The sequence below is a fragment of the Salvia splendens genome, chromosome 2, assembly GCF_004379255.2.
Source record: "Salvia splendens isolate huo1 chromosome 2, SspV2, whole genome shotgun sequence".
Lineage (NCBI taxonomy): Eukaryota > Viridiplantae > Streptophyta > Magnoliopsida > Lamiales > Lamiaceae > Salvia > Salvia splendens.
The window spans coordinates 18386688-18410651 of NC_056033.1; the positions used below are offsets into that span (position 1 = coordinate 18386688).

At 34.5% G+C, this 23964-nt stretch overlaps 3 protein-coding genes across 6 annotated transcripts; 1 reads left to right on the forward strand and 2 right to left on the reverse strand.

Annotated features, from left to right (window-relative positions):
• Nucleotides 1–852: 852 nt before the first annotated feature.
• On the forward strand, nucleotides 853–5015 carry LOC121762385 (SAC3 family protein C-like). 2 transcript variants are annotated; one of them, XM_042158253.1, is made up of 9 exons: nucleotides 853–1299; nucleotides 1387–1487; nucleotides 2275–2496; nucleotides 2857–3072; nucleotides 3170–3255; nucleotides 3363–3468; nucleotides 4050–4142; nucleotides 4268–4419; nucleotides 4801–5015. In XM_042158253.1, the coding sequence occupies exons 1-9, from the start codon at nucleotides 1056–1058 to the stop codon at nucleotides 4826–4828; spliced, it is 1248 nt and encodes a 415-aa protein (XP_042014187.1). In that variant the 5' UTR covers nucleotides 853–1055; the 3' UTR covers nucleotides 4829–5015. The 2 variants fall into 2 exon arrangements, with proteins under 2 accessions (XP_042014187.1, XP_042014196.1); XM_042158262.1 differs by having other exon boundaries at nucleotides 858–1299; nucleotides 3372–3468.
• Nucleotides 5016–7552: 2537 nt separating this feature from the next.
• Nucleotides 7553–11575, reverse strand: LOC121790621 (transcription factor MYB33-like). 2 transcript variants are annotated; one of them, XM_042188807.1, is made up of 4 exons: nucleotides 11497–11575; nucleotides 10563–10952; nucleotides 8757–9717; nucleotides 7553–7993 (listed from the first exon to the last, which is right to left on the reverse strand). In XM_042188807.1, exons 2-4 carry the CDS (start codon nucleotides 10920–10922, stop codon nucleotides 7734–7736), a joined length of 1581 nt encoding a protein of 526 aa, XP_042044741.1. In that variant the 5' UTR covers nucleotides 10923–10952; nucleotides 11497–11575; the 3' UTR covers nucleotides 7553–7733. The 2 variants fall into 2 exon arrangements, with proteins under 2 accessions (XP_042044741.1, XP_042044743.1); XM_042188809.1 differs by having other exon boundaries at nucleotides 10563–10971; nucleotides 11497–11571.
• Nucleotides 11576–13926: 2351 nt separating this feature from the next.
• On the reverse strand, nucleotides 13927–21841 carry LOC121790642 (GTPase Der-like). 2 transcript variants are annotated; one of them, XM_042188811.1, is made up of 12 exons: nucleotides 21468–21838; nucleotides 20901–20968; nucleotides 20355–20438; nucleotides 19922–20203; nucleotides 18728–18867; nucleotides 17752–17839; nucleotides 17420–17599; nucleotides 16628–16789; nucleotides 15860–16053; nucleotides 15312–15462; nucleotides 14618–14780; nucleotides 13927–14175 (listed from the first exon to the last, which is right to left on the reverse strand). In XM_042188811.1, exons 1-12 carry the CDS (start codon nucleotides 21799–21801, stop codon nucleotides 14147–14149), a joined length of 1875 nt encoding a protein of 624 aa, XP_042044745.1. In that variant the 5' UTR covers nucleotides 21802–21838; the 3' UTR covers nucleotides 13927–14146. The 2 variants fall into 2 exon arrangements, 1 of the variants encoding a protein (XP_042044745.1); XR_006048366.1 differs by lacking the exon at nucleotides 13927–14175 and having other exon boundaries at nucleotides 14617–14780; nucleotides 15312–15521; nucleotides 21468–21841.
• Nucleotides 21842–23964: the final 2123 nt, after the last annotated feature.

Here is a 23964-nt window from a genome sequence, read left to right on the forward strand (position 1 = left end):
GATAATCACCATAAAAAAAAGATGATGAGATTTTAAAAAAAATGACAAAAAAAAAAATTTCCACCATGACAAATACTCGAGAGATTTAAAAAACATGAGTGGAACTAAATCTATAAGCATGAAGAGAAAAAAGTGAGGAACCTAGCTAGCATTGGGGCTGTGGAAGCATCCATGAGAAAAGAGAATGTTGGTGGAAAACACCAGGTGTGGAGTCACTCTATTGTGCAAGAAAATTGAAGAGAAACAGTTAAGGTGAGATGGAATTATCGGGAAAGATGAAGAAAGGGAAGAAGGAGAGGATGGTCCGCGAATAAGAGTCTCATTTCTTTACGCACGGATTTTAAGAAATAATAAGAAAATTAGTGGAACACGTCTCACTTGTATATATTATTTTTAAATAATGTGGGAGTGAAATGAGTTAGTGGAACATGAGATCTCTTTACCATTAAATGTAATTATGAACCATGACTCCTATTCGCGGATGGATCAAAACTGAATGTAATTATGAACCAAGACTCATATTCACGGATGTATCAAAATGAGAAAACCGGGACTCCTATTCTGAAAAATTCATATGTCTCGATCTAATAGTCTGGAAAGTCAGCTAATTTAATTCCAAATTCAATCTCAAATTTCGAAAGCTCAACAAATTAAAACACGATATTTCTCTAAATTTGATTTGATTAAAATTTTATAACAATAAATCAATTTTATTATATAACTTCGGATCTACAATATTATAACATCAGAATATTCATAATCCAAATTGTGAACATAGTAGCATAACGATGCTAGGTTTTCTTTTCCCTCTAATCTATTTGCCATTAACTTTATGTACACCTTTCGATTAAAACTGGTAAGATCTTAATTAGGTTTTTGTTATGACCTAAGTTGGTGTGTATATATATTTAATTGCAACTCTTTGTTGAGTAGAATTGTTTTTTTGAATTCATTATTACATAAATAGATTTATAAAAACAGGCTGAATAGTTAGCAACTGAATACAAAAATCAACTTCCTCATCGAAGAAGAAGAAGAGCTCACGATCTTCAACAATGGCGAACAGAAGTCGTCAGCCCTGCCAACCTAGAATCAACAATTCTTCTTCTTCCTATTTGTCGCACTCCGATTCCACCCACTCCAAAATTCCAAAACCTTCTAATCGAATCTACTCCACCAAAACCTCCAGCTCTAGTTCCAAAACTGGCGAATTCAGCCGCAGGATTGAAAATAGTTATTATGACGACGGCGATCAGGATCCCCCAAACCTAATTGGAACTTGCCCTTTCATGTGCCCATGTAATGTAACCGCCTCCTTCCTCAATTTCAAATTAGGTATTTATTTCTACTACCAATTGAACTGATGGAACTAATGCTCAATTGCAGTGGAGGAGAGACAGAGACGCGAGAGGTTGAGGGATTTAGCTGTGTTTGAGAGGCTCCACGGAAATCCTGCTAAAACTTCACCTGCTCTTGCTGTGAAAAAGGTGTTACAGTTGTTAATTACTAATTTGCCCCTTTATTATAAAGCAAAAAAGTTGTGATTGTGTATCTGCTGATTTCACATGTAAAGGTTGGATTTTGTGATCAACACGTTGCTAAATGAAGTTTAGGTGAATTTGTGGTAATGGGATTGAAGGAAGGATGCTGCTTTTACAATGAACATAAATTAAGAAATCAAGTTACCTCTTTCATATAGCCATACTTTCTCTTATTGCCAATGCCAAAGAAAGCGAATTAGAATATGAGAATTGTCATTAACACCAAGACTGGAAATACAAAACATTTAAGGGATAGTAAGCCTAAATACACGAGCTTTCAGTTGAATAATATTTCCACATGGGTTCTCGATTTTAGGTGATTTAATATCATCATGAATAGCTGAAGTGGTGTAGGCTTCCAACTACATTGGTTAGTACATTGCCTATTTTGGCCATGTAGACACTCCACGCGTCCAACTAAATGATCATTTGGAGGCAATTAACTACCGTATGAAAAATCAAAACAATTCAAGGTTTGAATATTTGGATATAGATCTTTTGGTTCATGTGCATAGTATAAATTTGGTGATAGTTCGTGTAGAATGGTGTTAGTAATTAATATTTTCGACAAGTGGATAGAAATCACAAATGATTTGTTCTCCAGCAGACCAACACTAAATCTTATTGTTCGATCAATTACTAGTTCTTTTATATTAAATGCTGATAGATAAAATAATAAATGAAGCCTGCATGTTAGTAGTGTGACTAAATTTGGGCTCTCTTCTATGGTCAGTTCTGCAGAACTATAAGCTCAAAAGACATGAAAGCTTCTGATGTCCGGCCTGTTCCCGTGTTGGAGGACACTCTAAATTATCTTCTCGACCTGCTGCATTCTAGTGGTCATCCTTTTGATGTGGTTCATGACTTTATATTTGATAGGACAAGATCCATCAGGCAAGATCTAAGCATGCAGAACATTGTCAGTGACCAAGTGATACACATGTATGAGAGAATGGTATGCCTGCTAATCGAATTTATGTGATAACTATTTTATCTTATGCAACAATATTTGGTTCCTTTTCAATAATATAGTTTTGTTATTATGGTGCCTATTTGCTCTATGCTTTGCACACAAACCAAATGTGTCTTTAGAGTATTTAGGTCCACTAACAATACTTTAATTACTTTTTCTCTCTACCTCTCTCTTACTTTTCCAATTTTGCATTAAAATCCGTGCCGAACCCAAAGTACATATTCTTTGGGGACGGAGGGAGTACTACTTTCTTGGTGATAATTTCTTTAGTTCTCTCACAAGGTCATTACATAACAGTACCTTGTCATTTCAGATAATGGATGTTACGTTCCTTATGTGCAGGTCAAATTTCACATTATATCATATCACCACCTTCACAGATCATCTCAGACTCCAAATACTGCTTCTATGTCACACCTCAACCTGGAGCAGCTTATGAAAGCTCTGACAACTTTGTTTAGCTTGTACGAAGTAAATCGAGCTTCACATTCCGCATCTCAGAATGAAGCTGAATATTTTTCATTATATCTTCTTCTCCATCTGAGTCCCGACAACCAAGTAACGTAGCCTTCTAGTTGCTTCAAAATTAGTCTTTAAATTGCAGTTATTTTTCTGGCTCCTGGATTTTTATAGTTGCCCGTTCCCCTATTGGCAGGTTGAACCTTTATCCCTGTGGTTTCGCCGCATTCCTTCGTCGGTAATGGAGTCAAAAGCTATGAGTTTTGCCCGGAGAATATTGAGGTTACTAGAAGCCTGTGGTTCTTTATATATTATTAATTTCATTGAATTTGCCTGTGATTCCTGTATCTCATATTATATTTTAGGCTCTTTTTGAATTCATTAAGTAGTGCTTGCAGATACTACCGACTAGGGAATTACAAGCGATTCATTTCTACTACAGAAGAGGAAGCATCCTATCTCCAATACTGCATTGTTGAACCTTACATCAGTGAGGTAATTTCATCGATTCTCATTTTCCCTTATAAAAGTGTGCACCTCCTGTATTATCTCTGCATCTCCTTTTTACCCCTGATCTAATTGATCTGGGCCATCTGGTGGCTTATTATAATTACTACACCACCAATTGGAACTGAAATCAGGTTAATTGGCTGAGAGGGAAGTATTGTCTGATCTGATGATGTACTTGCTATTGTGTGTCAAAATACACACATCAGAGACTGTATTTTAATGAAATTTAGATGCCTCGTTGAAGGAAAATAAGAAATGATTGGGAACAAATAAGTAAAAGAAGAAAGAGTACTGACTACTGACTTAATTTTTACATACAGAAATGAAAAAGAAAACTAAAGGAATTTTCAACAATCACCCTTCTTGTTTACAACTGCTAAAATTGTTTAAAGGGATTTTTTTTATAGGTTAGTGGTGAAGTGTTGGATTTTTTAGCAGTACATTTTTGAATATTTTAGCATGTCTTGTGAGGTGTGCTTATTGAATGTAGTAGTTTATACGTATTCCATATCTTTAGCAGAGCTGATTCTGTGTGTTTCGATAAAATGAACTACACATTGACATAGGTACGGAAGTTGGCATTATCCTGTATCAGTTATGGAGGATACAAGCTGCAACCGTACCCCGTGGAACACTTGTCAAAGATTCTACTGATGAAGGTAGATTATTGCACTTCCTTTTTTTTGTTCGAAAAATATGAGAAATCATTTTGCAGCACTTCTTTAGCTGATATTTTTAATAAGTGTAGCATAATTTCAACTCTTAACCGAGCTAGAGTTTTCAGGAATCTGATGTTGAAGCTCTTTCGATTGATTGCGACCTTGAAACATCTGATGTTGGAACTGGAAAAGGACTTGTTTCCTCCAAGCAAGCAGTCATAAATAAAACCTCAAAAGAGTACAAGTACTATGAATTAGACTCGTCGAGAATAGAAAGGTTTGTTTTCACGGCTAATATCTCAGAAAATACTTATATAAAACTGAATGCAATGCAACAGCTTCTGGAAAATGTTAAGCTATAATTGAAACCAAATTTAATCCGAGTGCTATACCATTTTATTATGTTATTCATGTGGTCAGAAGGTGTTTTAATTTGTACAGTAAGTTATAGTTATAGTATTATTGAGTTCTGATATTTTGGGTTGCTAGTAAGGAGATGATTGGTAGGGTGAAGTGAAATGACCATTCCATTCATGAGGGAATAGTCGTTCCTTTTTAAATCTCGTGCCGAAAAGAAACGCTTCTACTATAGTGGGACGGAGGGTGTACTATATTTGATTTGTATTTATTGCTTAATTGACTCATGTTTTGTTGATAGGCTGTGCGCTGAGCTGCCCCCGCTGTAACAACTGCAAATCGCAACCAGAATTGTCTTCCACATTTGGATTCTTCGGAGGAAGTGTGAATATTTTTTTGTAATATTTATCATTTTTAGAATATTTTTGAATTAATTGTTGGGCATTGCTAAAGAGTTGTATACTTGTATATGTAATGTGATTATTAATATAAAATAAAGAATTACTTCAAATATTTGATTCTAAATAGCACTATCAAATTATTTTTATGATCCGGGTTATAGCTAATGGAAGTGAATATACACAAATCATGGTGTATTTCAAAAATCGTAAACATTAAGATTTCAAATCATGTCTATATTTTAACTCAACCAATTTCACATTAAGATTTCAATCATCACAGAAAGATAGATTTTTAATGTATATTTCATGAAATACTAATATACTCCTCTGTCCCAGGACGTTGAAGATGACTCACAATCTCACATTTCCTTTTAATTTGACTTACCTAAGATGACTCATTACTAAAAATAGAAACCCCTTTTTTCTATTCCTCTCTCAAATAAAACTATATAAATTCTCGACCATCCAAGGAAGGGGTCATCTTCTTTGGGATAGAGGGAGTACATGCTTTTGGTATTTTTTGTGTATTAAATTAATGTATTAATTTTAAAATATGAAAAAATATGTTATAGGAAATTCATATTGTGTTTGGTTAATGAGATTGAATCTCACGTCTCTATCTGATAGATAGTCATGTAATAATTACTCAATGTCACATCCTCCAACTAAAATAATCTCATAATGTAATCATAAACTATATCATCATTATTTGTCTAATAAACACAACTAAATCATAAACTATATCATATGACTATTTGTCTAAAATAGATACATATAGCTTGTGGTTATTTGTCTAACAAACCAGAAGTCACTAAGTGTTCATATTAGATATATATAGCTTGTGGAAAGTGGGTGAAGCAAGTTGAGGTGTTTGTGGCAATCTATATTTGGCTGCGGCCGGGAATGAGATCAAAGGTTACGCCATTTTTTCTGTTTTTTTTCGTATACGCCTCTTATAATTTTTGGGATACTTTGAAACATTAAAAACAATTTATTTTAGATCTTCATCTCCCAAGAGGGGTAGTGCCAGCTAGGGATGTAAATGTAACCCGGAACCCGCGGGCCAGCCCGAATAACCCGATAAAAATACAGGGTTAGGGTTGTAATTTCGCAGCCCGAATTTAAAATCGGGCCATTCGGGCTGACCCGTTCGGGTTACGGGTCGGCCCGTCGGGTTGAAGGCTTCTGCACAGCGAGCAGTTTTTGTAACGGTCATAACTTTCTCTACAAAGCTCCGATTGAAGCATGCAATATATCCACGCGAAGCTCTTTCAAAGACGAAGAGAATGATATGCATTATAGGTTTATCAGACCTCAAAATCGCGAGAAACATTGACTCAAACAAGGCTGCTGCAAATCCACATATTTTGTGTACATTTTCTAATCCATTTTATATCATTTCTCAACAAACATGTAAACATACCAAAATATAGAAATATAATCAAAATCATTCAAGACAACCCTCTAAAACCATGCAAAATCCAAATACGTCAACCGACTATATAAGATCATGAAAAAATCACTATGTGGTTCATAGATTCATAAATACTCGTATATAAAAGCTTTCTTTTGGTATATTTCTAATATAATAGTGCAAAGTATTTTGACGCCCTTCGTCATTGAATTATGCGTACTTTGTGATTCTTAAAACAAAAATAAATTATTATTTGACATATTTACAGCTGGAATAAATTAAATTTGACCAATCATAATTCAAGAAAACTTAGAGTTACTCCAATTAGCTAGCACTTGATAATTCACTCTTTAACAATTCAAAATATTTTTGTTACATCTACGATGCACCTCTCACGTTATGAAAATTTTATTCAATTTTCTACGAATTGATTTATGTTTGAATTTTGAAACAAAGTGTTGACTTATGTTTTAAATACATAAACATAAACATACTATTGATAGATATTTTGTAAATAATTATGTAATGAATAAGTTATTTAAATTTAAATAACTTAATCTTTTTTCAAATATTAAAGAAAATTAAAAATACACATTTCATTGTTGAATGATTAATTAAAAATATGTATATAATTAAAGAAAATTTAAAATACGTATTATTTTTTTGAAAATATTAAAAGAATTAAAAATACGCATTGGCCAGAATAACCCGGTGGGTTAGCCCGAAACCCGAAGGGTTAGGGTTAGGGTCGAACTTTTATAACCCGAAAAAATCATAACCCGAATAGCCCGTACCCGAATGGCCCGACAACCCGAACGGGTTGGCCCGAACCCGAACGGGTTGGCCCAATTGACATCCCTAGTGCCAGCAGCACATATTCCTATTTAATACTATGCCTGACAATTTCGGATACGATAGGTGAATCAGTGTCAAGTGTTTGTGTCGATACGATTATAATTTCTTATCATTTGAAGCCGACAAAAAATTATAATGTCCTCGTCATATTGTTATTGAGTCCGTGTCATGTTTTTCTCATATCCATGTCAGTACAAATCGTGTTCATGTCGACATCTTCTCATTCTCTCAACAGCCAACAGGTCGTGTCTATGTTTGCTTTACCGTCTCGAGTCATTATCATATCAACCCAACACACAAATTGCCAACCTTGTCACGGTGAACTGAGAAGCTAGTTGGTCAAATTCAATTCTAAAATTCGAAAACAAGGTGACAGCCAAATCTTGGTCCAAAAATTAAGACACTGATACATGTTGTAGGGCAGCATCACAACAAGGTTACATTATGACTTTGGCAAAATGAAGGATAGTTTCACCAAAGGAATTTTACATACAAGAGAGTTATTGTCGTAATCGCCTCGGTTCATACACCAAACAATGTTATAAATTGAGGAGTTTTGGCAGTTCATGGAACGTCAGAGATTTGGCAGACTGCTGGCATGATATTCCACGGGCACGAAGTAAAGCCCCAGGTTGAAGCAGAAGCAGATGTGTCGCCCTGAAGAGGCACGGTAGAATCAGTTGTCGAGCCCCTTTGCTTCGATGCCAGACCACTCTGCTCGACCCAGCATGATCCTAGTATAGCGTCTGGTCTCATGTAGTCCACTTTGCTTTCAGTACCCACGATCCAACTTGGATCAAACACTTCCGATTTCACATGGTGCACTGCACAAAGTCATATAACCAATGTCACATGATGCATTTCCAGTTGAAAACAATAGCATCCATGACTGAATCATCTGTACGAGTCTAAAAGGGCAAAACACAAAAGAATTATAGTCGATATAGGTCAAGTCATAAGAGCATAAGAGCAAAAGTTTGTATTTTTTTATGGCTAATATCAACTAGTGTGACCGCAACAAATTTTAAACGAACACGTCAAGCAATAGCATCAAGGACTGAATCATGATATATGGACGATTCTAAAAGGGCAGAACACAAAAGAATCATAGTAACAAAATTTAAAAGTTGATTAATCAGAACTTTAAGCCTCAAAGCCAGCAATTTGATGAATTGCAAAATAATCCCTAGTTGTCAGCTGTCACAAGTTGGATATAGGTCAAGTTAAAAGAGCATAGTTTTGTATTTTTATGGCGAATATCTACTAGTTTGACTGCAACAAATCTAACAAATGCATCAAGCAATAGCATCCAGGACTGAATCATGATACCGGGACTACTCTAAAGGGGCAGAGCCTAAAAGAATCTATTCAACAATCTTTAAGAGTCGATTTAAGAAAAAAAAAATAAGCCTCAGAAAAAATTGGGCAAATCACAAGTTAATCCCAATAGGTCACAAGCTGGATATAGATCAAGTTTTTTGGGCTAATACACTAGTTTGACAGCAACAAAATTTAAACGAATGCATCCGAGTTTTCCATAAATCATCAAGAGCAAGTTACTTCAATAGAGAAAGAGTGGGTACTTACTAGTCACATCGTCTTCCAACAATCTTCCAGTGGTAGGAGTGTACCTGTTGAAAAGGGACCCCATTGAGTTACATGATGGAGAATTGGGATCAATATAGCCTTTGAACTCTGTGGAACATGTTTTAAAGCCAGAACCATCTGTTACTTTTCCATGGCTGACGTTAGATGAAGTAGCCCAGGCAGAGGGGTGATTCTCCAACTTTCTTAGAGCCTTAGCTTCATAGATTAAATCTTCTAAAAGGCCACTGCTCCCTGGTGAAGGACAATGTGATGGGAGTGGGCCTGATAGAGGAGGAGACTGGACCAAAGAATCGAATGATTCAGGTGGAGGGTCCCAGACACCTAGTCCAGTGTCTTGATATTGGAGTGAAGGGAGCTCCGACTTCTGAGCATTTGCAAAGTGCTCCGAAGCAGAGTAAATGACATCTGACATAAAAGGAGTATCCTGATTTACACCAGAAGACAACAGTTTCTTGGTGTGGTCAGTGTCATAAGATACACATAGACCAAACTGAAATGATTTGTCAACACAACTATCAGTTTGAGCCCTGTTAAAGGTAGGTGCCTCATTAACACCACCACTTCCGTAGTCTGACATAGGCTCATCTGGTTCTCGAGCCCGTTCAGAAACTCCTATAGTTTGAGGGACAAAACCATAGGAGTGAGGAGAAGCAAAACCATTACCCATCGATATACTGCCAGGAACACCTCGAACTTCTGGTGCGAATGTTAAAATATTAAAATTATTAAACCCTATATCAGGTGCCCGGTAACCATTACTTTGCAAGATATCACATGCTTTATCTCCACCATATATCCTGGGTGGACTAAGTTGCTGTTGACTCTCCGGAAGCAAGTGTTGGCATAAATCAGGGGGATAAAGGGGCAAACCGGCACGTTGACACCTTTTTACTCGAGTATTCCAATAGTTCTTTATCTCATTGTCTGTCCTCCCCGGCAACTTAAATTAGAGGGGAAAAACTAAAGGTCAGAGGTAAGAATGAATAATATAAGAATTTAAAAAAATTATTGGAAACTCAAATTACATTACATCTGAACATGCAGCGACCAATTATATAAATATAAAATCAGAGGATAATTTGGCAATTCCTGAAAGATATTCTTAACCTACCATGTACTGAGATTCATTCTCTTTTCGTTTTTGTGTAGTTCTTTCAACCATAAAACCTATGTGCATGCAGCACTTCTATGGCAATTACACATCGCACGTTAATTACTTAATTTCATCATCAGAATGTCGTATCGTTACCATCTTGGTATCTTCTTTCATGATGGCAATTATTTATTTCATGATACTTGAAAATTTTAATCACCAATAATTACTATAAATGAGAGTTAGGCAAATAAATATTTGGTATGTTCACTGTTTAGCTCATTCTTATCTTTCCACCAGAGAGCTGTTAACTGAAAAAAGTGAGTATTAGATGGTGACATGAGAAGTACCGATGTGCTTCTTTTTTTAAAAAAAAGCAATACAACTACACCAACTGTAAGCCCAAAAATACATGCTAATGGGAACTAACCTACCATTCTTCACATAGACTACCTCCTGGTGTTTAAGTACTTACTCCCTATAAGGCTTACAGAAAATTTGATCTCACAAACAGAGCACAGATAATACGTTTGATGCAACCATCACATAAGAACATCAACCTACAATCACCCAATCTACATAAAAACACCATGGGAGTCTTTCCAATAAGTCCACTATCCAATCAATACTTTAGATTTCTAAATAATACTAGAAAAAACCATACACAAGTTAAAGTGAATCTTGAAGCTTACGTGTGCTGCCATCCGCGCCCATTTGTTCCCCATCTTTGCATGAAGCTCGATTATAAGCCGCTCTTCCTCTGATGTAAACGCTCCTTTTTTCAGGTTTGGCCTCAAGTGATTAGCCCAGCGCAACCGGCAGCTTTTCCCACATCGTGCAAGCCCAGTATGCTTCTGAACTGCATTCCAGTTGCCTTCTCCATGTCTTTTCACATACTCAACTAAAATTGCATCCTCAGCCGATGTCCACGGACCTTTCTTCATAACAGCGCCCCCACTAGAGCTTCCACAAAAATTATCGCCATCGTTACTCAGAGGCGACTCAGCAGAGACCACGCCGTCTTCACTCTCAGCAGTACTGCTGCGGCCCATTTTCCCAATCACAATTCACATCTAAAAAACCTTATAATCCACAAAACAGCTACAAAATCAAAAAACGACCAAAATTGAATTAATTAACACATTATGCAGAAATCGTTGAGTTATATATTTCCATGGCTACACAACATAAGTAGGTGATGAATCCGGAACTTTAACTGCTACAACAGAGATTTATATTACCTAAAACCATCCACCATTTAAAATAAATAAATTAATGCGAGATCAACACTCAATTGAAGAACACACGAAACAGCTAATCGCAAATAATCACGAAATCTTCGGAAAAAAAAACTCATAACTTATAGCTGAATACTTCATCGACAATTACTACCGTATTTACGAAATATGGAAACAACAACGATGATCCGCAGTTCATTTATTGAAGCTAATAAATGCATGCAGAATTGACATACAAAACAATGAATGTAGGGTTGACGAAATAATTGCAAGCATTTTTTTCTGAAATTCACATTTCGTAGTAATTTTGAGCTTGGGATTCGTAATTCCAGTGAATGGTGAGATTGAATTACGCAGATGAAGGTAGAGAATAGAGCAGAGAAATTACTTGATTGCGGGAGAATTGAAGAAGTAGAGCTGAGAAAGGAAAGAAAAGGGGAAAATTTGGGATTGAGAGAAGTGGAAATGGAGGAAAAAGTGGAAATGGAATGGGAAAGCTTGAACTATATATACAAGTGTATGTATAGGTGTATGTATATGAGGTGTCCACATTTAAAAAAAAAGAATAAATTACTCTATAATGGTAGCAGATTTGCAGCCTGCAATCATCTCACAAATTCTCAAATTAGGAATAATCAATTTTACTTTTCCAATTACCTTTCACTATATAAAAATATTTATACATAGCATATACTTCCTGCTCCCTATTTTTATTTTAGCTATTTTATGATAGTAGAGTCATTTCTTTTTCCAGTAAAAAGTAGTTTTTCTTCCTTTTGTCTCTCAGTAATAGAAGTATTTTATTTTTAGCACTCATTCTGGAAAAAAATAGTAATAAATAGTTGAAGTAGAGAGAAAGTAAAGTAAGAGTTTCTCTCTACTTCAACTATTTATTACTTCATCCATCCAACAATATGAGTCACATATAGTATGAGTACGGGTTTTAAGAAATGTAAAAAAATAGTGGATTGGAAAAGTTAGTAGAATATCTGGTCCACATTTTTATATTAATTTTATAATAGAATGTGAGTGAAGTGAGTTAGTGGAATGTAAAACCTACTTACCATTTATGGTAAAAGCCGAAATAACAAAATGTGACTCTTATTGTGGGACGAATGTAGTATCATTTTCCTAAAACGAGTGCTCAAAATAAAACGCCTCTACTACAAAGGGACGGAGGGAGTAAAACATTTTCTCATTCTTACTTTCCCTCTCTTGCTTTATTCTATCTATTTTTTACTCTCTTCTATTTCATTATCTTTTTTATTTAATACATTACACACATTTTTATTAATTTTCGTGCAAAAAAAATGCATTCATTAATGTGGAACGGGAGAGTATTTTTTATATCATAAAAATGGATGGATGGTCTTCCATAAAAATGGATTAGTAGAATATTCATGCACAACCAAAATGTGTTTGATTGATTCCATACGCATTGTCCGGTTGATTTTGGAATTCACATCTATAGGGAGTAGAATTAATTTTAATTTACGCAACTTGAGACGCGTCATTAGTTAATTATTTATTTATTTGTATATAAAACCACTTATTTCTTTAAATGGAGTCAACATTCATGACATTGGTGTGAATAATAATAGGAGGATATGTAGAATCTACGTGTGTTGGAGTGCTTGAATTGTCGATACCATATTTTTTTTGCCTTCTTTCAAGAGTGGCCAATTTGAGTAATGTTAATTACTCCATACAAACATGCATAAAAACCAACATTTCGAAACCGGATCGAGAGCGATTGTTCAATATATGTTGGATTAGAATCATATCACAGAAATCGACATGTTTTCTTCAACAGATCCAATTTTTATTAACACTAAAATACTAATATAAGTGGACAACTAAAACTATATATGTTTATACCCAGATCTCTTATATTATCTACACCCTAACTTAAAACGATGGTGTTTATTATCGTCATTTGATTCAATTGCTAGAAAAGCATCAATAGCTGATCAAATCTTTTTGTTAGTGTGATAATTGAGAAAAATATTCAAACTTAATAATATTTTTATCTGATTTTTAAAATTACGACATGGACTAGAATTTTACCAAATTTTATTATTTTTCAATGATTTACCCTTTTTAACTTGAGAGTAAGAAAATGGTAAGAGTTTGAATCCTATACTTCTCAATTTCAAGACAGAAGATCACACCATTTGTATCGTGTAGGGACACATAGTTCATTAGTAGGTCATTTTTATGATTTTGCATAATACTTGTAAAAACAGAAACTGACGTTTGTGAAAAAAGTAATGCATTTAATTATATTCTAATGTAAGCCAAACATAACTTAAATATACTATTTAAAATATTCAATTATACAAATTTATGTTATCTTCACCCACAATAAATAGATAGATGCTAATTTTAGTGGACCACTAAAAAAACATAATTAGTTTTTATTGACAGATATAGTAGTGAATTCATTTATGTTCGTGCCAAAGACACTTATGCGAGCCAGTTTTTTTTTTTAATCTCATAGTTAATTAGTTACTCCCTCTGACAAACTTGTATATGACACAGTTTTAACATCAAATTGATAAAGTAAGAAGAGATGGAAAAAAGTAAAAAAGACAGAGAAAAAGTGATAGATGTAATGTTAATAAATTGTAAAATCTTGTATAATTAATTAATTTTTTTTTCATATTTAGACTTAATCTAATTTTTAAAAATAATCCAAAAATGATAAAATTAGTCTAACTTTTTAAGACGGAAGGAGTATATAACATAGACGACAGATGCAACTCTTTTTGTAATTATGGTTGTTATTCTTTCTTAGTACAAATATAATATTACTGAGTGTTAAAAGGTTTTAGCATTTTTTTCTATATTAAAAGGTGACAATAGTTTTCCCATATTTTCAACTCTAAACAATCTGAGGTTAAAAAATTGAGAACTGGTTTCTTACAAAATGTGGAACCAAAGAAAATGCACTTGTACAGTTAACAATCAATGGCCACTTAGCATTGATGGCTGCGAATATATACAGTTAAGGCAAGAGTCGAATGAAAACATCGTTTTCATTGTTCCCTTACAGAAGCTTCTTTTCCTGAAACATGATAAGCACAATAATTACCTTATTAGGCTTTGCGATTTTCAACTTTCAAATGTTCTTGCAATAAAAGAAATGCCAAAACTTGTGTAATGTTTATTTGCTTTTAGTAATTTTCAAGCCATAGCCTCAACTCTGATCCCATGGTGATTTTTCAGTCTTGACTAAAAACATTACAAATATACTCCTTTGTTCACTTAATAGCTCGAGTCACAATTTTCGAACACAACTTAAGAGAGATTACATAGGTTTTCAGCAAGCGACACAACAGCTCTTGGGCAATTAAGTGAACAACGTTGATACTAGTAACATTTTTTTGTTCAGGCTGGAGAAGTCACCATGGGATTAAAATCATAGCCCTTGATTTTAAGCATTTAATCTTAACAATCGCCTAACGTATGGAGCATGTTAAGGGAATAGGAGTTTTGTATAAACTAACCATTTTTCTCCGACTTTCTTCTACTGAGCCATAGAAGCCGAATTGGAGTGCCTGGGAACCCTGCACTTGACCTGAGCTGCTTCTCCATATAGCGTTGGTATGTTTCAGGAAAAAGCTTAGCATCATTTACAAAGAACACAAAGGTAGGTGGCCTTATAGCTGCCTGCAAAATATTTTGTTAATCAGATACAAAATAGGTAGTAGGACAAGCATTTGATATACATATATTTATACAATCAAATTGCTAGAATATAAAACTACAGTTACCTATAAACTAGTACAATAGGGAGTAGAACTGAATTTTGGGAGTTTATCTAATTTGTTGTATATAGACAATAACAGGTCAGATTTTAGTCATATCAATACATGACTCTTAAGATCATCACATATAGACTGTCTTTGGTTGCGAAATTATTTAAGAAAACGAGATGATAAAAGAGGGAAATTTTTATCACATTTTAGTGGTCCTATCCTTTTTTATTCCATGTTCTCTATGGTTTAAAACATAGTGAAAATTAGAAAAAGGGTTGCCCTGAAAAAAATTAATTATTTAAGAGGACAATTAACCACCCCACATAAGCAGGAAAATGGTAAAAAAAAATTATCCCTTCTTCCATAAAAGAGAAAGCACCCATAGAAGAAAAATCATCCAAGTAATCATTCCATGAAGACATGAAAAGAAGCCAATAAGTACCTGGGTGCAATAATAAATACGGCCTCTCTTTCCTCCTCTAGTTCTTGGAGGTGGTTTGAATGCAACAGCTTCACTGACAACTTGATTTAATGTTGCTGTTGATAATCTCCTTGATCTCTCTTTTGCCACTAGACCAGCAGCCACAGTGATCCTTTGAAATTGAAGATGGGCATAAAATCAGGAAAAGCAACCAAATAAAAGGTGCATGGCCTGTAAGTATAATATTGTAAACCACAAACTGTGATAGGCATAAAAAGCAATTAAATAGTTCCTATCATGTTGGGATAAAAACTTAGAATTCACTATTTCAGCTAACTAGAAGCTGGGCATATAAGATAAGGTTGAGAAATTCTATAAAATAACTTCGTTCTCAGAATTCACATTTGAGGAAATTTAAGACAATACTTTTGCTTGCCAGGTTAAAGTACTGTAAACATATATTGGAACACAGTTTATGAATTCTTGCAGATGAGAATATGATTTAAAGACATGTGGATGAATTTAATGATAGTGTGATTTTGCATCAAAAGTTCTAATTGGAAACGTACTTGTCAACACTCTGCCCTTCTATTGCTGTTGAGTACACTACGGGTGCCCAACTAAGAATACGGAGCTTCCCTCTCACATCTTCTTCGTAGAACAGAGCAGTTTGCTGGTTTTTATTAGGTATTGTGTCCCATTTGTTCACAACAATTAGGCAACCTTTCCCTTCTCTCTCTATTTGTTCAGCTATCTTGAAATCCTTGAAAGTCAAAACCATGATGTTTACTCATGTTAGAGCTTATAAAAAGTACAGCCTCATTGAGATACGTGGAACATATACAAAAAATGAAATGGATAATTAAAATTGAACTCTTGCATCAGCCTGCCATACGGGAATTGCAAGGAAAAAGCTTTTTTCAACAGCAATTATACATGAAAGCTGCAATAGTGCTTGTAGTTTAGATAGTACAAACTCTCCACTTCCAAATCCACTTATAAATTTCAAATATTTAGAAGAGAGCTCAGAAGCCAAACTAACTACAAAGATGCCCAGAACTATACATGCTGCATCCTCCAACTATATATATTTGAGTAATCGACGCTGAGTGCAGATCTCTCCTGTGTTGTTTTATGTTTTTCAGTTCATTCATTTAATCCAGTTCCATAATTCTTATTTTGTGATATTATTTTGTGGTTCTCCTTTATTCTACCAGTTACAATCTTAATTTAGTCCAGTTTTTCGCTCAATCATGAATGCATGAATCTTATAGATATATTCAACAACATATGCATACATAAAATTAATCAAACTGCAAAAATTATGCACGTGTTACCTGTTCTGTGATGCAGGCCATAGCTTCAATTACCAGGGCAACAACATCAGAACGTCGAATGGCACGAAATGCTCGGTTAACAGACAGGGCCTCGGTGGTGCTGCCTGATGAAGCTACAGATGCTTTCTTTCTGATACCAGCTGTATCTATAAGATGCCATTTCTGCAAAAACATGAAATATACAGTTACCAACTGCTTTTCATTAACTAAATCTCAGAACTGAATGTTTCTTGTAATATGCGCTTTAAGAGTCATGTTGGATCAAATGGACATATTCAAAACTGCCTTGTTAAGTGCAAGAAAAACTAGAAACACTGGAGAAAGGAAATATCAATTGCTTAAGGTAACAGAAAATCATTTCTTGGATATCACGCGCCACGAAGGAATGGATCTGAAGTCCCTTGAAATTGAAATCTGTTGTTCGGATTTACAGTAGACTTGTTTAAGAATTTCAATTGATGAGGTTTTACAAATTGTAATGATTTGGGAACCATAAAGATGAACGAAATTCAATGATTTACAGTTCAACAGCAATATTAAGTTGAGATGTTCCAAACCACTCTCTGAATAACATCATTTAGACATTTACATGTTATGTTGATTTAGAGAAATCATTATAGGCATGCTAAATTAGCTGAACAGAGGATTTAGGAGCATCCAAATGTCAAACAGAAAGTGAAACATTTTCGTTGAGGAAACGTGACAGAGTTGGTTGTACAGAGAATTATGATCATGTTAATATAAAAGGAATAAAGGATATGACATTGACAATGTTAAGCTCCATTAACCAACCTGGCCATCTGATCCCGTAAAGTCAGTATCAATAGCATCTCGGGTGGTTCCACTGATTGGACTGACAATCGTCCTATTCTCCCCTACCAAAGCATTCAAGATACTACTTTTACCTACATTTGGTCGGCCAACTATGGCAATGGAAGGAACATATTCTTCCGTATCAGGGTCCTCTATATGCTGCAAGGGATGAAAACAATCAATTTTTATTTTCAAAATATTTACAACAACAATATTCTTTTCAACAGGTTGGATATATCAATGATCATATCCTCGATGATTTAAAAGCGTAAAAGCTGAAGCATCTCAGTGCCTGGTGCAATAAAACTAACCTCAATCTTTTTCAATTGAGAACAGACAGAATCAAGAAGGTCCCCAGTTCCACTCCCAGATAGAGCAGATATTGGAAGGGGAGAAAACCTAGTAAATCAAAGAAATAAAATAACTCGTTAAACATCAGATACTAGTACAGGTACTCACATTGAGTAATATATAGTACAATGTAATTCAACTAACATTATTTCCTTTTTCTTTGTATAGATTGAAAGCAGCATCTTTGGAGATTTAGATGTCAAGATAGAGAACACAGCAACAATATGATAGTGAATGTATGCCGCCTTTGAAGTTTTATTCTTAAGTTGTTAACTACTACTAGTTTTTTTATATTATGCATGGGCATGGCCTGTGCATGAGTTAAATAGGCTTTTGCAAGGGAACCGGGGAGATGACAAGATTATCTCTACAAACATAAACAGAAAACTGAGTAATGGAAGTGTAAAACCATAAGTTATCCATCTAGTCATTCACGTCTCCAAATCTCCTGACCTTTTCCTCTTTTGTGTACTTTACAGTGTTTGCTGTTATACGAATCCCACATGAAAGTGTGGAATAGCAATATGGCGTAAAAGTGGGTGCCAATCCTTTACCTCTGATCATGATTATGGGTTAAGTTAAAGCTCCCTAACTTATATGCCTATCAATTTGGAGAGGTAAACCCACTCCAGACAGCCTACGGAAAGGGGCTACCCGAAAGGGGAATATCATCCGTGGACGTCTAGTTTGAAAGGGGAATGGATTGATATGAATCCCACATTGGTTCCACATGAATGTGTAGAGTGGCTCAACCCTTTACCTTTGACCATGGTTTTGGGTTAAGTTATGGCTCCCTCACTTATATGCTTTTCAGCTTGAAGGAAAATAAGTTTCATTAAGCCCTCTAACATCATGTGATTAAATGGTACAGAGAATCAGAGATCAATGACAAGAATCCATGAAACAGTTGACTTGAAAGAATAAAAGAGCACTTACCCTAAACCCCAGAAATCTGACGCTTGTAAGGTACCTTTGCGAGGAGATTCACATTTGTTAACAGCAAGAACAATATACTTGTGTGAATAGTTCTTTCGCAGCCAATCCCCTATTTCAACATCTGCTGCAGTCAGACCTGCCTGTTAATTGTTCATCTTCATCATAGACTTCCCATGAGGAATACGACTTGTGATGTAACATTATAACGTACAAACTCCATAAAATTCACAAACATAGTTTTTTTCAAATTTGTCAAAGAACATAAACAAATCCTACAAATCTACTGTATATACTAAAACAAAATCGTCTTTCAACCCCCCCCCCCCAAACATGATCACATTCATGATTCCATGTAAAACATAATCCCTCCATCCCCCAAATATAATATTGTCCCACTTTGAGCTGGCACGGGTTTTAAGAAATGTAATGAAAAGTGAGTTGAAAAAGTTAGTGGAATGTGGGTCCTATTTTTATATATTAGTTTTATAATAAAATGTGAGCATGATTGAGTTAGTGGAATTTGGGGTCCACTACCAAAAATGGTAAAAAGTGAAATAAACTTTGTGGGACGGACGGAAATGGAAAAATGGGACAAACTTTCAGGGACGGAGGGAGTAGTATTTTATGCCACTATTTTAAAGTTTAACTGTTTAAGAGAGCTTTTACTGAGTCATTGACCTACAGCTTTTAACTTGGCAATTCCACTTCCAAGTTGCTTAAGTAATTTGAAAAAAAAAATCATTATGTCAATCTTTTCAACTTCTAGATTAAAATTTTCATCAACCCAATCCACAATAAATCACTGTTGGTTTTTGGAGTTATGCTTCTGTTGTATATACCTGCATTATTCCATGGCTCATAAATGTTCTACTTTGTAGTCACATCTATTATCTATTATATATAACCTTAAATAAATATTCTAGAGATATTTTAATGAATTTATAACTAACTAATAATGATCAATAGATTAAACATGTTGATGAATCTTGTCATTGATTTGACACGTATACACTATAAAATTATATCAAATGATTTCATGGTGAATTCAAATCTCATTAATAGAGAAAAAAATCATAATATAAATTACTTATATATTTTTTGACTAATTTAGCTACCCTGTATCGGGTAGGAGCAAAACTAGTTGTACACAACAATAAGCTTCTTACATAACTAATAACGCAGTGAAAAACGCACCTGACCATCAACAACAAATATAATGACAGAAGACTCTTCCACAGCAACAGTAGCTTGTCTTTCAACCATGGAAGGCATCCTAGCAACAGCAGCTTCCCTGGAGGCGAGAGGAATACCCTCCATGCCAATTGTTGTTGATATAGCTTGTTCTTCATGATATTTTGAAATTGTAAGTACACCTCCGGTGTCCACTACCATAAATTCATAATCACCCCAATAAGATCTACCATACAAACGGTCCCTCGTAACACCAGGTTCATCAACCACTATTGCTTTGTTTCCCTGCAAAGAGGCAACTCTGACAAATAAGACTTATATGCTAAATCAGGATTCCATCAAAAATACAGAATTAACTTAAACAATTGACACGGACACAACATACTTGTAGATGAAATTGGCAAGAGCAATTTCAACCAGAGCTAACAGTACATACCCCAACCAAGCGATTAAATAACGCCGATTTACCAACATTTGGCCTTCCAACTATTGCAACCTTTGGAAGAAGATGCTCAGGAATCTGCCAAAAAATTACTTGCCAAATCAACACAAAGAAAAATCCTACCCTACAGAAAACATTCATCTTCAAGATAAAGAAAATCAGGTTGATAACTAGAAGCAGCATTTTAAACATCCATAAGTATAGAAACTATTTTTGCTGTAATATCGATTTTTTAAGGTCACACCTCCCATCTTTTTGGAAATGATACACCAGCCAAAATAAGATAGTTTAACAGACCCAAGTACAAGGTGGAGGAAACAGGTTTTATGCTGGCATGGGTCAAAAGCTCGTGAGAATTTCCAATAAAGAGTATACTTATTAATTTGAATGTACTGAATTTATAAACTCATATTAAAAGAAAAATTTACTGTGACTTCAACATCTTTCTAATGCATAAGCATTGTAATTAAAACTCCATCGTAAATTGGTAATCAACCAAAAGAACAACAGAGATCTAGAAGACACATGAGTTTCACTGACATTGCTTATAGGATTTGAAATCTTCTTCTGCTTTCCTCGAGTTCCCTTCTGTTTGGAAACTTCAGCCTCTGTAAACATCCAAACACAGGATGTCAGCATATTCACCACATATAAATTGCAAAAAATTTATTTCAAATCATTTCCCAAGGGTTATTTCTTGCAATTTCTCAAATGTAGTCCTCAAACCTCCAAAATTAGGAGGTGTTTGGCTGAGCTTATAGTCCTTAAAATAGCCTATATAAGCTTCAACAAAGAAACAACTTACTCAACCCCAACTTAGTCCTTAAAATAGCCTATATAAGCTTCAACAAAGAAACAACTTACTCAACCCCAACTTAATTTTTCATAATCTCATAAGCAGCAATCACTTATCAACCGCAACCATTTCAATTTCATCTCTCTTCAACTTTCTCTTCCAAACTCATTAATCCATCTCTACTTATAAGCTCGATTACAGAAGCTTTTTGCCCAATTTCACCCCCAAATTTTCACCATACCTAATTACTCACATTGTAAGGAATAATTATAAAAAAATAGTTTACGAGTCACGAGTGTGATAAAACGAACCAATATTCAATTCTCGAGACAAGGAATCAGAGAACTCCTTGACCGCCCGCCTAGCCTCGATCTCAAGCTCTTCAGCGTCGAAATTCTCCAATTCCTCCTCCTGATATCCATCAGATGGCGTTTCGTGTCCGTGAATCTCGGCATGTAGCTCAGTTTCTTCACTGATATCGAAATTGGTAGCAAACAATGGAGCAGTGGAAGGCTTCCGGAGGTGCAACTGACGGCGGACGGCGGTGGGGAGAGAGAAGGCAGCAGGGGGAGGGTAACAGTTTGAGAGATGAGAGATAAAGCAGCAATTCTTGCAGAGAGGAAGTGCGAAAAAGGATGACAACATTGCCTCTTCTTCGCCCTTGGAATGTGGATGTGAGAGTGGGGTTTATCGCACAAAAAAGGTCTATCCATTTCCAACTATACTGTGAAATGCGACTTTTTTCAAACGATGAGAATTGTTAGTCCTTTTGTAACGACTTGTTACGATGGGTTCATATAACTTTGGGACTTGACTATAATAATATTAGGAATATCTTATATTGCTATTGTTAACTATAATGCAACGATAGGCATTAGATTTTTAAATGAAGTCCAAGATCATTCGGCCCAGAGTATCAATACAATATATAAAAAAATGTTAATAAGGATATTAATGTCAATTAATAAAAATTAATTATAACTAACTTTCGTAAAATATCTCAAAAATTTAAATGCATATAACTATCTCAATTTAAATTATTCGAATACCATATATCAAATCAAAGATAATTTTATAAGGATTCCACGAGATCGTACATGCATATGTTTCAAAGCCAAAATTTTAAAAAAAAATTCATGAATTTTTGTATTTTTCAAGAAACAGGTAATATCAATACGGCTTACATAATACACCCTCCGTCCACGAAAAATAGGGTTATTCCATTTTTGTCCCTCGTTTTGAAAAAATGATAATATATAGTTAAAGTGAAGAGAAAGAAAAGTAAGAAAGAGAATAATATAGACTAGAGAAAGAAAAGTAAGAGAGAGAATAATATAGACATAAGAGAGAGAATAATATAGACAAGTATATTATTCTTTCTCTTACTTTTCTTTCTCTCCACTTTAACTATTTATTATCATTTTTCCAAAACAAGGGACAAAAATGGAATAACCCTATTATTCGTGGGCGGAGGGAGTATGTCAATTAGATGTGGCAAATCATGCGTGTTGGGTCGTTATCAGGTCAACCTGTTAACAACACGACTCAATAAGGACAAACACGAACACGACCCATAAAGAAAACCCTAAACCCGAACACGAACATGACCTGCTACCCTCAAACCCGAACACGACACGAACCCATTAATGACACGAACCACATTGGGTCAACACAACACGATAACAACACGTACATGACACGACACTATAGCAACACGACCTGATAACACGGTTAGAACCTCATAACACGGTAAGAACTGTTAACAATGGCTCAATTAACAAAAGTTACAAAACCTTAAATCTGATCATTAAAAATTTGATTAAAAATCTAAAATCTGATTACACAATTCGATTTCATGAACAATAATATCAATAGATTTATAGCAACAAAATCCAACGAAAACTAACAAAAAATCATCATTTTTAAATTTAAAAAAAATTAATAATATAATAATATTATTTCTTATTGGGTAACACGAACACGGCACAAAATTTTCATTTCTTAATGGGTCGACCCGATAAGGACACAAACTCAATAAGCTCTGACCCAAACCCATTAATTTCGTGCGGATTCGTGTCGGGTTATCGTGTCATGCCAAAAATTGCCAGCCCTAATGTTAATATAATGCTTGCACAATGTCAATACGAAATTGTGTTGACATTTTCATATCTTCATGTTGATATATTTTATACAATATATTGATAATGGGTTCCTAAACCCTAAATTTGATAGTTGTTATTATCTTTTTAATATTAAAAAAATTGAAATTACACATGACAATTTATAAACCATTAGATCTCTAAAATCCCAAGGTCTTAAATTACTTATAGTTAACAATTAAAAGATGAGTTAACAATTGATCACATCCCAATAATATCATTACTTAGAAAAATAATTGTTCGATAACTTTGGAGTATGAAGAGGTTAGTAAATTGATCCACTTATAAGATTTAACTTGATTTATTTAGTTTAGATTAGTTTTCTTGTATTATTTATATTTATTAATTTGTTATTTCAATAAGCTTGTACTTCTTCCGTTCCGATTAAGATGAGATTTTAGAAGTTGTTGGTTAATATAGTTAATTGGGAAGAGAAACGATGAGTGTAAGTATTAAATAAAAAGAGAAAGTGAGTTGAAGATTCAATTGAAAAGAGAAAAAGTGAGGTTGAGTGGTATTAATTAGAGAAAGAAAAAGTTATCAAAAATTTAAATGTGTCATCTTAATTGAATCAAATTAAAAAATAAAGTGTGTCATCTTAGTTGAGAGTAAGGAGTAAAATTTTACAATGAAGTAAAATAAGATAATA

Bases quoted from the DNA above. Each gene is read 5' to 3' on its own strand.
- LOC121762385 (XM_042158253.1), top strand. From the start codon at position 1,056: ATGGCGAACAGAAGTCGTCAGCCCTGCCAACCTAGAATCAACAATTCT. The intron at 2,497-2,856 runs GTATGCCTGCTA...CCTTATGTGCAG, and splicing joins TACACATGTATGAGAGAATG to GTCAAATTTCACATTATATC. The intron at 4,143-4,267 runs GTAGATTATTGC...TAGAGTTTTCAG, and splicing joins CAAAGATTCTACTGATGAAG to GAATCTGATGTTGAAGCTCT.
- LOC121790621 (XM_042188807.1), bottom strand. From the start codon at position 10,922: ATGGGCCGCAGCAGTACTGCTGAGAGTGAAGACGGCGTGGTCTCTGCT. The intron at 9,718-10,562 runs GTAAGCTTCAAG...CTCTAATTTAAG, and splicing joins GGGCGCGGATGGCAGCACAC to TTGCCGGGGAGGACAGACAA. The intron at 7,994-8,756 runs GTAAGTACCCAC...GACTTTGTGCAG, and splicing joins GTTGGAAGACGATGTGACTA to TGCACCATGTGAAATCGGAA.
- LOC121790642 (XM_042188811.1), bottom strand. From the start codon at position 21,801: ATGTTGTCATCCTTTTTCGCACTTCCTCTCTGCAAGAATTGCTGCTTT. The intron at 20,969-21,467 runs GTTCGTTTTATC...GGATGTTTACAG, and splicing joins GTCTCGAGAATTGAATATTG to AGGCTGAAGTTTCCAAACAG. The intron at 20,439-20,900 runs GTCAGTGAAACT...ATTTTTTGGCAG, and splicing joins TTTCAAATCCTATAAGCAAT to ATTCCTGAGCATCTTCTTCC.